This window comes from Terrapene carolina, unplaced genomic scaffold (assembly GCF_002925995.2).
Source record: "Terrapene carolina triunguis isolate 2854851 unplaced genomic scaffold, T_m_triunguis-2.0 Scaffold210, whole genome shotgun sequence".
NCBI lineage: Eukaryota > Metazoa > Chordata > Testudines > Emydidae > Terrapene > Terrapene triunguis.
Genome location: NW_020664561.1, coordinates 50,060,726 through 50,075,454, shown reverse-complemented (window position 1 = coordinate 50,075,454; position 14,729 = coordinate 50,060,726). Strand labels below are relative to the sequence as shown.

The 14,729-nt window shown below is 41.3% G+C and overlaps 1 protein-coding gene across 1 annotated transcript; it reads left to right on the top strand.

Annotated features, from left to right (window-relative positions):
* Positions 1–2,750: 2,750 nt before the first annotated feature.
* Positions 2,751–14,348, top strand: LOC112115949 (tctex1 domain-containing protein 1-A). The gene is made up of 5 exons (XM_024213187.2): positions 2,751–2,939; positions 3,825–3,948; positions 5,823–5,908; positions 12,342–12,466; positions 13,831–14,348. The coding sequence occupies exons 2-5, from the start codon at positions 3,836–3,838 to the stop codon at positions 14,032–14,034; spliced, it is 528 nt and encodes a 175-aa protein (XP_024068955.1). The 5' UTR covers positions 2,751–2,939; positions 3,825–3,835; the 3' UTR covers positions 14,035–14,348.
* Positions 14,349–14,729: the final 381 nt, after the last annotated feature.

Genomic DNA, 14,729 nt, shown 5'->3' with positions numbered 1-14,729 from the left:
TATGTATCTTAACTTTATATGTCATGGTTTTCAGCGATATAAGTTTGTTACCTTAACTTATTTCCCAATTTTCAGAAGCTTAAGTTTAACCATTCCCCACATTCTGGAAGAGTACAAGGCAGCATTGGGCAACTTTAACTCTGTGTTAATGATGTTTCTGGGCCATTAATTTCCTTGTTTTTGTTTTTTAAATATTTTCTCAGCACTCTCCTCTTCTACAGGCCAACTCTGCCCCTAAACTCCCTCAGGCTCCTTGGCAACTATTACTCCAGCCAGAGAATGCACTTGGCTGGAGTAGTCTCCTCAGTGCCTGTCCAAATTTTTCCTGCACTGCTCTGACCTCCCCTTTATCATAGGAACAGCAGCAGTGGAGGAAAGGGGAGACCTGGAGCCCCCTCCATCAGCTTAATGGAGCAGTCATGGAGATGAACTGTTAGCGATGAGGGGTATTTGTAGGAAAAGGCAGGGGGGGAAGGGCAGGAGGGCACAGATGGCTCCACTTCCTCTCCCCCAACCAGTATCTCATTGCAGAGGAAGATGCTCAACTTTCCCTCTGCTGTCACCGCTTTTGAGTTCCCACAGCGTAAAAGGGCCCTTTGATGATGATCTGAAAAAATGACATTTTTGAAAACCTAGCTCTTCTTTAAAGTTCTAGTCATCGAACAGGGTTTCTGAAATTCCTTATATTACTGAGGGTCATCATCTAGGGGTGTGCTGCCCTCTCAGAACTCAGCATCTGTGCCAGCACACAGCACAGAGGCAAAAGTTGACAAAAGGGCAGCAGTACCCTCCTATAACCTTCCAAACCCCTTTTACTGTTCCAATGCCCCCCATACTTCCTTCACTGCTCTAATTCCTCTGCCATGCCCATTGCTTTTGACCGCTCCACATCCACTGCTGCTGTGAGCCCATACACGCCCCCTACCAGTCACCTTTACCTGCCTGGTAAAGTTGGAGGGGTCATGGGGAGGAGGGAATTTGGTGGTGCTGTGAGGAGTTCATGTATCAGCTAGATCCAGGACAGTCTGGCCTAGTATGTGGAGAAGAGGCTCTGCACTTCACTTTCAGTATAGGAAGCTCAGGGAGTTATGAAGTAGACCATTAATTTCAAAGAGATATTCTCAGCTGAATGAGAACAATGCAACTAGGGGTACTAAGGCTTTTGTAGTGCAATGACTTTTAAAATACTTCTAAACTGGTCCTTGTTACTGTTCAATAGTTGATCTTAGGGCAGTCCATGCTATAAATTTCACACTTAAAAATTAGATTGAGCTAGCTGCATCTATACTAGTTTAGGTCAAACTAACTACAGAGCTCAAGGTGTGGAATTTTTCATGGCCCTTGACAACGTAGCTAGGTCCATCTAATTTTTCAGTGTAGAACAGTTTATAGGGTTTTTTCCCCCTAGCTCTGCACCAAAAAAGTTGGAGACTTCTTCAAATGTTTGGGCATTTCATCTTTTCGAACGGAATTCTAATAGCAAGGATTCATCTCCCCCTACAGCAATCAGAGCCTGTGCCTCCCGTTCGTTCCATGCTGGAGCTCTTTTGCAATTCTGGGACTCCATCATAGTCACCTCTGCTGATGAGATCTGCACTGACATGCAGATTGCCACACTGGCCAAACAGGAACTGAGGGTATGTCTTCACTACCCGCCGATCCGGCAGGTAGCAATCGGTCTATCGGGGATCGACTTACCGCGTCTCGTGAGGACGCAGTAAAATCGATCCCTGATCGCTCTGCCGTCGACTCCGGAAATCCACCTCGGCAAGAGGCGGCAGCGGAGTCAGCGGCAGCACGGCAGCGGTCGACTTTCCCCCGTCCTCACCGCCAGGTAAGCCGACCTAAAATACGCAACTTCAGCTACGGTATTCACGTAGCTGAAGTTGCGTATCTTAGGTCGGAACCCCGCTGTAGTGTAGACCTCGCCTAAGATTCAAAAGTTCACAGGCCTTTCCCTGTCTTACCTGGCCAGAGCATCTGAGTTGAGAGCGCTGTCCAGAGCGGTCACAATGGAGCCCTCTGGGCTAGCTCCCAGAGGCCAACACCATCCCATTGCAACCACGCTACCCCAAATTCGACCCGGCAAGGTCGATTTCAGCACCAAGCCCCTCGCTGGGGAGGAGTACAGAAATCGATTTTAAGAGCCCTTTAAGTCGAAAAATGGCTTTGTCGTGTGGACGGGTACAGGGTTAAATCGACGTAACGCTGCTAAATTCGACCTTAACTCGTAGTGCAGACTAGGGCTGAGGCAGCTGGGAGGAGCCTGAACCCCTCACCCTGCTGCTGGGCAGAGAGGGAGCCCGCCAGCCACAGAGCACAGCTGCCCCTGCTAGGGCTCCACGGCCGCCCTTCCGCGCCCGGCAGTCCCTCTCTCCGAGGGCGTCGCCGTGCTCAGGGCCGGCCGGTCCCAGCAAACCCCTGGACCAGCGTAGCCCGGGCTGGAGCCCTGTGGGCTGCTACGCTGCACCGCAGCCTGCGGAGAGAAACTTGGGCGGGGAGACGGCGCGGGGCCGGGCTCCCTTTGCCCGCGCTAGTCCTCGCGTTCCAAAGGGGCGTGCGGCAGAACGCGGCTCGCGCGCGTGGCTCGGCGCTCGCGGTCACCGCACCCCCGAACGTTCCCGGCCAGACCCGCCCGAGAGGGGAGGAGGCGAGGGCAGCGCCACTGGGAGGTCAAGCCAGCAGCCCCGCCCCCTGCCGCCAGCCAATCCGAGGTAGAAGGGGGCGAGCCGAGCCGGCCCGGATAGAACCCGGCTCCCGCACGCTGCCCCCGCCCCGCTGGCCGGGGTAAGCCCCTCTCCGCCGCGTCTGGGCCGGGCCCAGGGTGGGAGCCGCCCCCGGCAGAGGAGGCCCTGGAGGGGGGCGTGTTTGGCCGTAACCCTGGAAACCAGCAGCGGCCGCAGCTTCTTTGGCAAGCGGCACTTCGGCTGCGGGCAGGGGTGAGTGCGGGGCTGGGTCCGGGGGAGTGCGGGCCCTGCGGGGCTGGTCGGGGGCGGATCGGCGTGGGGGAGCTGGAGGTATGGCGGGGGGGGGGTGCTGCTGGGCGGGAAGCAGGGTAATGGGGCTGGGCTGACCCTAAGCTCCCATCTGTTTGCTCTGTATCCTCAAGGAACCCGTGGTTTTCCATATAGAGTCCTGGCTAACGCTTCTGTAGCCCATTTCACCCCCGAGAGCTCGCCACACCCGTTCTGTCTGTAGCAGCCCTGGGCTGCGCTTTGCAGCAGTGCGGAGATTAGCATGGACTGAGTAGAATGTGTGTGTCCCAACAGCAGATCAGACCACAGGTTTTCAGAGGTGGCTCTGCTCCGAAGACTATATGTCAAAAGAGACCTCTTCTTACTCAGTAGTTCTCCCCTTTGTGTGTCAGTCACTCACCTCTGCTGACTGTAGTGACGAAAATGTTATTGCTTTTTACTCCAGTTAGTCCTGCGAGATGCTAAAGGGTTTGTTAGCGATCCTTAACTATAGCGTGGCTATTGCTACACAAAGAGAAACCTAGTTGTGGGGCTATGACATCTTAATTCTGTTGCTAAAATCCTATCACTTTACTTTCCGTGCTAACTCCTTACTGCAAACTCAAAACAGAGATATCATTTTGTAGTCAATGATGCCCCACTCCCAGTTAAGTTGTTTCTGATTGGGTACGTGGAACAAACTTTAGGCCAAGGATTCTTAGTTCACTGTAATGTTGTAAAATCTCCTTTGGACCAATCAGTTTTTGATAGAGCACATACCTCCATATACTTGATTTGCTAACTTATGTATACTGTTACTACAGCCACCTGTATGTTTCAGGGTCTCTATCATACTATGTACATTCTCAGATTTAATAGACATGTCGGACATAGCTAAGGATAAGGCAGCACGCCTGTTAAAGAAAAGAGGCAGCGTATCCTCTCTAAGCAGTCATGAAGTCAGAGCAAAAGAAATCATTGGAAAAAACAAAGAGTAAGTAGTTTTTATAATATGGATTATAAAATAATGTAAATATATCGGGAAAATGTTGCATTGAGAAATAAAAAAAGGTAATGGATGAGGGGATGTTTTGAATCTAACTCCTGTTTCTGAAGCATTATGAGAAAGCTTCTTTGCATAGTAATTACAAAGGAAAAATGTTCTGTGATTCAAGCATCACTGTAAGAGTGCTTTTTCTCATCATGATTACGTCACTAAATCTGAGGAACCCATAAATGTTTGGGACCCTTTTAGTCCAAACCTATAGTCATAAGCAACAAGTTTAATGTTAGTTGATGTAATTGTTTTGGGGATTACTTCAAGAAGAACTATGGTAAAGGTTCATCCTTAGCCCCGTGTCTCAAGCTGCTTAATGCTCTGGCTGCAATCCAGCAAAACACTTTAAGGATATGAGTAATCCCACTGAAGTCAGTAGGATTACTCACATTTTAAAGTTAAGTGCTTAAATGTTTGGATCAGGGCCCGTATGCTGAGATCAAGCCCATGGAGAGTACCCACTTAAAAATGTTCCTTGTAACTGGGTGGCTTCCTTGTTTTTTGTCTTGGTGAGGGAGGAACTTCTTAGAGGCTTAAATTCCTTTTTTTTAGACATTTTTTTGAAGATCTAGCTCCCTCTCAAAAACCTTTCCCTCCACCATCTTTAAAGGGAAGGCGGAAAGTTCATATCCGGGATTTCTCTCTTCTAATTATTCCTTCCAATGTGCATTCTGAGCACAGCTTCTGTTTTAAAAACTAATGTGTATTTAAGAAAAAAACATTTTGAATTTGCTAGCTGTGATGGGTTGAGTAAAGCAAACCAATCACTTTTTTAAACATTAATTTGGTTTTACTACAGCAAACACAGTAATGAAGCCGAGAATTTAGAATGGATTTAGAATGCAGTGTTTCTCCAGTCACTTTCATAAATGCATAGCTGATGGCTGCCATGTTGGAGATTGAACCAGGAACCTCCAGAGTGAAAATTATGAGCTGCTACATCGTGAGCTAAAGCGTGGAGGCTATAACAACTCATATCCCCTGTGGATTTGCACAGTGGGAAACAATAACACATTCGCCAGTGAGTTCCATTTGGAACCAGAAAGTAGATTTAATCTGACTCCTGGTGAAATATTCTAGAGTATTCCTTTAGGGGACACCTCAGTCCACAGACTTGCTTGGCAGTAGTTTGGATACAAAGAAGCATAACAAAGTATTTACCAAAATTATATTTTGTAAAGCTGTATTTTTAAGGTGAATTTTGTCTGCTTCTTATATTGCACCCAATTCTGTGGTATTCGAGTTCCTATCAGATTGATTTTTATTTATCTCGATCCCACCATCCTACTTCAAATTAAGTAGTTGGCCAGATAGCTGCTTCTAAATTCTGGGCTTCATTGCTGTATTTCTGTTCTAGTAAAACCAAGTTAAAGTTTAAAAGTGATGATTTTGCTTTACTCTGCTCAAGCCCATGCAGCTAGAAAATTCAATTTTTTTTCTTAAATGCACATTAATTTCCAAAACATAAGCTCTGTTTAGAATGCAGTCTGGCAAATTGATGCATTATGTCCTTTGAAAATAGTTAGCTTTACAAGAAAGAGCAGATCCTTTGTTTCCACTACTCTTTAGTGTTTAACTGGGTGTAATGATGTGTCCCACTGAGTGGCAGCATATTTCTTTAGCACCTAATGTCCTGAGAAAAGGCATTCTTAACTGATCCCATTTTGACATAAACAAGTCCAAAAATTATCTTAACATTTTCTGAGAGAGAAAGCTGTGTTTCTGTACCATCTAAAATTTTGAATCTATTTTTATCAACATAATTTTCAATATACACTAGTTTATACAGTCACTTTTTGAATTATTTTTAGCTCCATGAGTACAGTATCTTATATGGATGAACCTGGCCATGAAATTCCTCGTCTTGCCATTCAGTTGGAGAACACTTATCAGCTGGGTATGGAACACTTCCTCCTCCATCTCACACTAAAAAAATAAGCTCAATACAGGTGACTGGGTGAAATTTAATGGTCTGTGATATATCTGTTAAATTAATTGCTCTAATGATCCCTTCTGGTCTTAAACTCTATGAATCCAAAATGTAAACTGTATAACTCAGATATTGCCTAAATCGAGAAACAGTCAAAATGTAGTCAGTTTTGAAAAGAATTCAAACTACTGTCATTTCTATTAATACATTTGCCCCTGAGTCCTCTTTACTAGTTTTTGTGGTTTTACAATCACCTCTCCCTGTTTAAAAACAAAACCAAAACCAAAAACACATCACACCTCTCCCTGTTGCTGTGTAAAAAACCTACAAGGGAAACACTGAAACAGACTAGACGCCAAATTGCAGTTAAATGCATCAAGTTATCAAATTAACAATTTAAAATTCAGAGAAAAATGTTTTTCTCTAAACTTTCAGTTATTATAATATTAGGTGCCATCTGTAACAATAGTAAGTTGAAAATGTTCAGGGAGAAGTGGGATTTTGAAGTTGATAGTATCTCTTTAAGATAACTATTTCTTTTATCAAGAGTGCTTCTCTTAATTTGTAGATTGGGAGGCATAGTAATTTATCTGTTTGATTTATTTATATTGAGGTAATACTAAGGGCTCCAGATCAAGCCCACTCTGTGGTAGGTACTGTACAAACTCATAACAAAAAAACTGTCCCTGCCTCAAATTGTTATGGTCATGATGGCTCCCGATAAAACAGCTTTATCGTAATAAGAGTCTCAGCACAAGAGAATATTGGGATCAACATTTGTCTTAGTTTAGAATCGAAAACCGCATGATGTATATTTTGACTGAAAACAAAATTTAGGTGTCTAAAGTTTGGCGTGTGTAAGGTACTACTAATCCAGATAATAGCAAGAGAAGGAGTTTATCCTTTTTGGCAAAAGGTATAGGAGCATGGTAGATGGATAAAGCTTGTCCACTTCATGTCCTTAGAGCTGGGTGGGAAACAGTTTCCCATCCCAGTAAGATATTTGAGATTTTAAAAAAAAATCCCATTTTAAATTGGGACAAAAAGTTGCAATCTTGAAAACTTTCGAGAACTGACAAACCAAAAAAGATTTCAGGTTGGGTTCAAAATTTTGTTTTGATAATTTCAAATTGTTTCAGTTAAATTTCAACCATTTTTCATTTTTAATCTTTTACTTTTTTTTTTTTAATTCCCATCCATCAGCTCAACAGCAATGATGCGCCAAATGAAGTCTTTCCTCCACTTTCTGTCTTGAACAAAGCTGTGAAGCTGGTACATCTTTAAACATTTTTGTTCTGTCATTCTTCACTGCATTTATCCAATGCATCCTCCGTCTTCCTGTTTCTAGTTCCATGCATTCTGGTATTTATTGCCATGTATGGTATCCTTTCTGAGTCCATTCTTGATATGTGTGCAAACCATCACTGTTGTCTTTCTTGAGTCTTCTGGAAGTGTATTATATCTGGCCCTAGCTGTTTTCTTCTCTCCATTTTTCATTTTCTGCAGTCTTGAAGCTCAATATTCCCCTCAGCCAGTTCATTTCTGCAGTGTAAAATCTTTTGTCCTTCAGATTTCCTCATATACTAGCATTCCAATCTGTATAGCAAGTATCAGCATGACAGTTGTCTCATATATGTTGATTTTTTTTTATCAAAATGTCTTTAGCCTTCCAGATCTTGCAGTTTTTTTCAAATGCAGTAGTGTAGCTAGTCCAGTTCTTGTTTTTTATGTCATCTTCACAATTCCCATTCTTTGATACTCTTTCCCATTCTACCTTGTCAGTTATTCTCTGTAAATCCTCCTTAGTCAATTCTGGGAGGTCCATGTCATCTCTGAATCGAAGACTCCTCCCTTTTCATCTCTCAGTGCTATAGCCATTATTGCTTGCAGTACCAAGTAAAACAAATCTGGTGATAGCATGCACTCCTGTTGTCGTGCTGAACCATTCCATCTGGTTCTTGTCTACTCTCACTGCACTCATTGATTTGCTGTAGATATTTTCTGTCTGCTCGATCAATTTTGGGGGGCTGCTATACATTGTCATAACTTGCCATAACCCTTTCTGCTAAATGAAAAGCCTCTTTGAAGTCTATAGAGTTGTAGTAACAGGTTTGGTTGTGTTCTGTGTATTTCTCTGATATTTGTTTTATCACAAATAACTGATCTGTTGCACTTCGGTCTGGTCTAAATCCAGCCTATTCCTTTGCAGATGCCATTTCCTCTTCATTCTCTTCTGCAACCTCTTGGTGAATGCTTTCTCTGGTGCTATTTTACTGTAACTAACTTAAATTTCTAAATGAAATGTTTCAAAACAGGAAACGGCAATTTTTCATTTCTAATAGTTTGAAATAGAACGTTTGATTGATTTTGAAACTTATTGTCAGGGTGGATTTAAATCACGAGTCAGGAAGACTTGATTTAATCATGGATTTCTACATAAAATGCATTCTTGTTGGTTGTTATAACCTTAATACATATCTTCACAACTCAGAGATAGATGTAGGTTTCATTTTTAGAAGGTACACACTATACATTTTTAAAGTGATTTATTTTGAAAACTTTTCAGATTAATTTTACAGTTATATCAGAAAATGAATGATTGTTTGGTTATTTCATTTACAAAGGTAATTGAAGCAGATAGTTCACCTCCCAATGACTTCATAAATATCTCCAATTCCAGTCAATCATTAATATTTGGAGGATTTTCTTGTCATGTTGTATTAGGAGGAGAACATCACCAGACAGACATTTAAATTGTTTTATTTAACTAAAACAACAACGTTATGCATTCTGGATTTTTTTCTTCAACAGCAAACATATAATATTTTAACAAAATAACTAAATTCAAAAATTCATATGCTTGAACATTCAAGTTTTTTAAAATCAGGTTTCTTTTTGTTAAAATTTTTAACTAAAATAGTAAAATGAAATATATTAAAAAAAAAAAAATCGACTGTCAGCCAGGCCAACATGAGAAACTTAAAATATTGGCTTCTGCAGCTAACTCAGTCATCTTCAGCTTCATTTTCCTGTTTGTTCATAATCTGGAAAAGAAAAACAAGCTTTCCTAGGTCCCAAACGATTTCTCAATTTGGAATGAATTAATCCAAAGGAAGAAAATATTCTTTCTACACCGGCAGAAGAAGCTACTGGTGTTAAAAATGAGATTATCACTTCAACAGTCTCTGAATCCAAGTGCTTAAGTGACTTCCGCCAGTTCACTGATATGACTTTCTTTAAAACATCATCAGCAAACATATATTTCTTGAATGGTTCTTATTCCCAAACTGGGTGTTCTTTTATGGCCTGCTGCCATTATAGGTTTTCCCTTCTAGTGAGAGAATGGTATGGTAGATCTCAAATCAATGAAGGCTACACTCAGAAAGACCTCAAGACTTCTGGAATATACTGCTCAAACAATTTCACTTTTGTTTCTACTGCCTGTCCCTCCCTTCTCACATTTATCTCCAGACTTCTTTTCCTTGTCCAGATCTGTTCCGCCCCCAACAATCTTCTAGTCATTGAACTTTTTGAAAAGTTTCAAAAAGTTCTCTCTGGAGACACAAATCCACCGTTTGAGAACTGCAAAACTAAGCATCTCTGATGGTATCTTCTAGACTGAACACTGAATCCCATTGGGTAGATAGAAAGATTAACCGAAATAATCTATACAGAAGCCCCTGGAACCCCATAAGATTGGGTCCCTAAACCATGAACTATTGGAACTCATTTACAAAACTTTTCTTAAACATTACATGAATATATTGTCTCATACTATAGAATTAGAATTTATAATCCCTATTCCATGATGAGATATCTTTGAGCTACAATGTATCTTGCTTGATTAAAACTATCTTTAGGCAGGTTTTTTCCTCAAAAAGCATTTTATCAAAAAAGATCCGATTTTTTTTTTTTTAATCATTGATTTTTATCCACTCTGCTTATTGTTCGAGTCAAGAAACTTATTGAAACTGACGTTTTCCCACAAACAGTTTCAGTGAGGACTATCAACATTTTTCAATGGGAAGATGATTTGCTGAAAAATTCTGACTAGCTGTAAATGGCCCACTTGTAGATCTTGCAAATTATCTTCCTGTAAGGCAGTCTTTTTTTACTGAGATTTGTGAATAAGAATGTACTTAGAACACTTTATAGGATCAAACAAGTGTACGTTTCTGCCACATAACTGCCTGATCCACAACCACATTTTTCCAAGGAGATGATAGAGTATGCTTGAATTTTGAGGCAAATGAGGAAGGAAATACTCCAGCTGCTGGAATTCTGATGCCTATAGTACTTCCAGTACTTTGAAGGGTATTACATCCACATTCAGTAGATTTCAGCATGCAAGGGGTATAACAACCTGTAGGTATTTTTTGTGTGCACCTTAGTTGGTTAATGATCAAAAAACACTCAGATACTATGGAGAAGAGGTTAAAAAAAGCCGTAGATCAAAATAAACCCAAAAAGGAATTGTGGGGGAGGGGTCACAAGGATTATTGTAGGGGGGGTTGCGGTACTGCTACCCTTACTTCTGCCGCTGGCGGTGGCACTTCCTTCAGAGCTGGGCAGCTGGCCAGGAGCCCAGTTCTGAAGGCAGAGCCATCACCAGCAGCAGCGCAGAAGGATGGCACGGTATGGTGCTGCCATCCTTAACTTCTGCACTGCTGCCTGTAGAGCTGGACCCTTAATCAGCAGCCGCCACTCTCTGGCTGCCCAGTTCTGAAGGCAGCACAGAAGTAAGGGTGGCAATACCATGACCTTCCTAAAATAACCGTCTGACCCCCCCCTTGCCCCCCTTTTGGGTCAGGACCCCCAATTTGAGAAACACTGGTCTCCCCTGTGAAATTTGTATAGTATAGGGTAAAAGCACACAGAAGACCAAATTTTACTGGGGGAGACCAGATTGCATGGTCCGTGATGTATTTTTCATGGCTGTGAATTTGGTAGGGCCCTAGTCATAGCATTGTTTCAAGTGGTTGTTAGCAGATCACAGCTAGCCATATATTTACTCTCCAATTAGAGTGGTAGCCGCGTTAGTCTGTTAGTCTGTACATCTGCCAATGTGATATATGCCATCATGTGCCAGCAATGCCCCTCTGCCATGTACATTGGCCAAACCGGACAGTCTCTATGCAAAAGAATAAATGGACACAAATCAGACGTCAAGAATTATAAGATTCAAAAACCAGCCGGAGAACACTTAAACCTCCCTGGACACTCAATTATAGACCTAAAAGTGGCAATTCTTCAACAACAAAAACTTCAAAAACAGACTCCAACTAGAAACTGCAGAACTGGAATTAATTTGCGAACTGGACACCATCAAATTAGGCCTGAATAAAGACTGGGCGTGGATGGGTCATTACACAAACTTAAAACTATTTCCCCATGCTAATTTCCCCCCCTACTGTTACTCATACCTTCTTGTCAGCTGTTTGAAATGGGCTACCCTAATTACCCCTACAAAGATGATTTTTCCTCCTGCTGATAATAGCCCACTTTAATTGATTTGTCTCGTTAGAATTAGTAAGGCAACCCCCATCTTTTCATGTTCTGTGTGTATGTAGTGTGTGTGTGTGTGTGTGTGTGTGTGTGTATAATATATATAATAAAATCTTCCTACTGTATTTTCCACTCCATGCATCTGATGAAGTGGGTTTTAGGCCACAAAAGCTTATGCCCAAATAAATTTGTTAGTCTCTAAGGTGCCACAAGTACCTGTACTCCTCGTTCTTTTTCCAATTAGAAAGATCCATTGATATCTTACATGATTGTCATTCTTGTTTTACATGTCAGTTTAATTTTCTGGTAAAAATTCTGGAGGGGAATGAGAACAAACAAGGAATCTCGTTAAAAATTCCCAAAGTGCTACAAACCTTAACTTGTTTATACTTAATTTCCTGGTAAATCTATTACAAACTTGTAGTTAAAGAGAAAAAATATGAATTTGAAGGTGCTTTATTTTCCAGTAATAAAAATCACTCTTTCTCTGTTTAATTTGTGGGTGAATTAATGTTCTTGAAATGAAATATTGTAATAGCACTGGTTAGAACCAGAGATGCTGTGCAAGGTTAAACGAAGCATCTCAGTCCTGATCTTTAGCATCCCTCCTATTTAAATTCTGGGTCTCTTTTAAATAGACTTAAACCCATACCAAATTGTATGGTAGCTTTATAATTAGAGATCCATAAAAATATTTTTAGTTTTCACCTAATCCAGGATTTGAATTCAGAGAGAGAGCGAGAGAGATAACTAGTGTACTAGTTCACTGTTCTAATTAACCCCCTTTCATTGGTCATTTTGATTAGTCGGTTTAAAAAGGCAGTTTACAATGTGTTCAGTTATTCTCAACATGGATTTATAAATTAAAGCACTATAAAATATCTACGTATACCAGGTCCTGCAAAACGTTTTCCAGTGGTCACAGTAAATAATATTTTGAAGGATGTGCTGACTAATTATCTTCAAGAAGAAAAATATGAAGCAGAGCTATGCAGACAAATGACCAAGACCATCTCTGAGGTATAAAAAATAAATTATTAGTACAATTAGGCTTTTGGAGTAAATTATGGGTCAGATTCACCCCCTTCTCAAATCCATGTATTGAGGGGTCTTTCATGTACAGTCTCCCCACTTTCTCTGGTGGACCCTTTTCTGTATGTCTGGGGTATGCATTGGGGAGGGGAACATGACTTGTAAGGCTTGTGACAAGTGGGTGGGCCAGAGACTGCACATCATCCTTCCTCTGGTCCTCAAAATTTACCCAGAAAATGGAACAGTCCCAGGCTGTAGTAACTTTTGTGCATATCCCCGGGGACGGTCACAGGGACTGCTGTGACCAATGGGGAATGGTTCCATTGAACTTGTCCTCCCAAGGAATCATGTGAGTGGGCATTAGGTGTACCAGAGGCAATGTGGGAGCATAGTGCTAACTCTCCTTCTGTGGATCCCCAGCATCCACCAGCTTTGGGGATAGGCAAACCCTGTACCCCTGGCAGGACAATGCCTCAGATTTTTTTTCTTCAAAATCTCCTTTCCTTGGCTTTTCATGTCGGAAGACACAATATTAGTAAGTAGAATATAGGGCTTAGGGAAATTAAAACGAGTGAACTAAAGGTATGAAGTTAAAATCTATTAAATCCCTGTGTGGATGCTCTCATTTAAAAGTTAAGTGGCCTCCGTTCACTGAACTTAATCCTCCAGAAACATCCAGAATAGCCCCTCAGTGATACTTATGCATTTGTGCTGTCGCAAATTCTGCTTGTTAACATGTGCAAGTCTTCAGTGAGTTTGCTTAGGTGTAATAGAGTGAAACTTGGGCATCATCAGCAGATTTGTTTGTTGAGAAAGAATAGCATATGCAACTTATTCTTTCAGCAAAAATGGGTCTGTAAGGCTAACAGGAGTAAAAGGCAGTAAAAACTTGTGTGTTTGGGTATTTTTGTTTGGTTTTGTACATTCTAGTCAACAACTGAATACACACATGGAGACGATCTCTTAAGAGTGAAGGTGCCATCTTTTTCATAGACAGTTTTCATATTTGAATTGTGCTTTGCTCTCTCTAACTATTCAAGAAGCTGCCACCACTTTTTTAAAAGCAACTCCTGAAGTTAATCCTTTGGGGATATGGCATTTCCAAGAACTGATATCACTATCATCAGTGTTGAAAATACTGATTCATTGGCACTGTAACCTCAGTCTCACATATTCCACCCTCTAGTGGTACTGGAATACTTACAGGGTGATGTTGCAAGTCTATGGTTAGGTGATCAAGAATCTTGTTGGTAAACATGTTACGTTCAGTATTTCTAGACATTTTTATACTATACTGTATCAGTGCAGTGGTTTTTACCTGTGAACCTACTGAACATGTTTCTCTCTTATAGGTTATTAAGGCTCGGGTAAAAGACCTTATGATACCAAGGTACAAAATTATTGTGATTGTACATATTGGACAACTAAATGAACAGAGCATGCGAATTGGAAGCAGATGCATTTGGGATCCTGCGAGTGATACGTTTTCATCATATGCTTTCAAAAATACCTCACTGTTTGGTCTTGCAAATGTCTATGCTGTTTATTTTGAATAATGAAAAGCTCGAGTTTATCAGTGGAAGAAAAATATCTAACTTATCATGTTTATATTGTAGAAAAACTGTTAGAAGACAGTCAGTTTACATTTGTTTTAAAATGGGGGAAATGAGCCTTTCAGTGGTAAATGTAATAATCATGCACACTTAAACCATTTTCTACTCTTGCTACTTTCCACAGGAAATAATTCATACTAAAATGACATTTTGCACCTGACTCTTTAATTGTTTTTTAGAACCACATATCACTGTATTAGCTTGTATCATTGTTATTTGCTCTAATTAAATCCTGGTCCTCAGTTTCAGTCCCAAGTAAAAGGCTTTGTGCATAAGGCCAATATGGGATTTGCAGAAGTAAAAAAAAATCCTTCCCTTCCGCCCTCATCTTGGAGTTAAAATGTTGGGCAGCTGCACAACCATGTCATGAGCTGTGACCAGTACCCTAAAAGGTTTTACAAGTGGGAGATCCACACAACTCATTGTCTTCAGCCCTCCTCTGGCAGAGGAACTGTCCATGTCCACCCCCTTCTCATGTGGCATCTCTGGCTCAATTTCCCCAATGGAATCTTCAGCACATTTTAGTTATGGATGTGGTTTAGGCCTCTTGCCAAGTCACTGAGGAAGATCTACCCCTTCTGTGTTAGCGAAGTCCCCAAGTCAAAGTCCAACGTAAACACAAACCACAAGAATCTTTG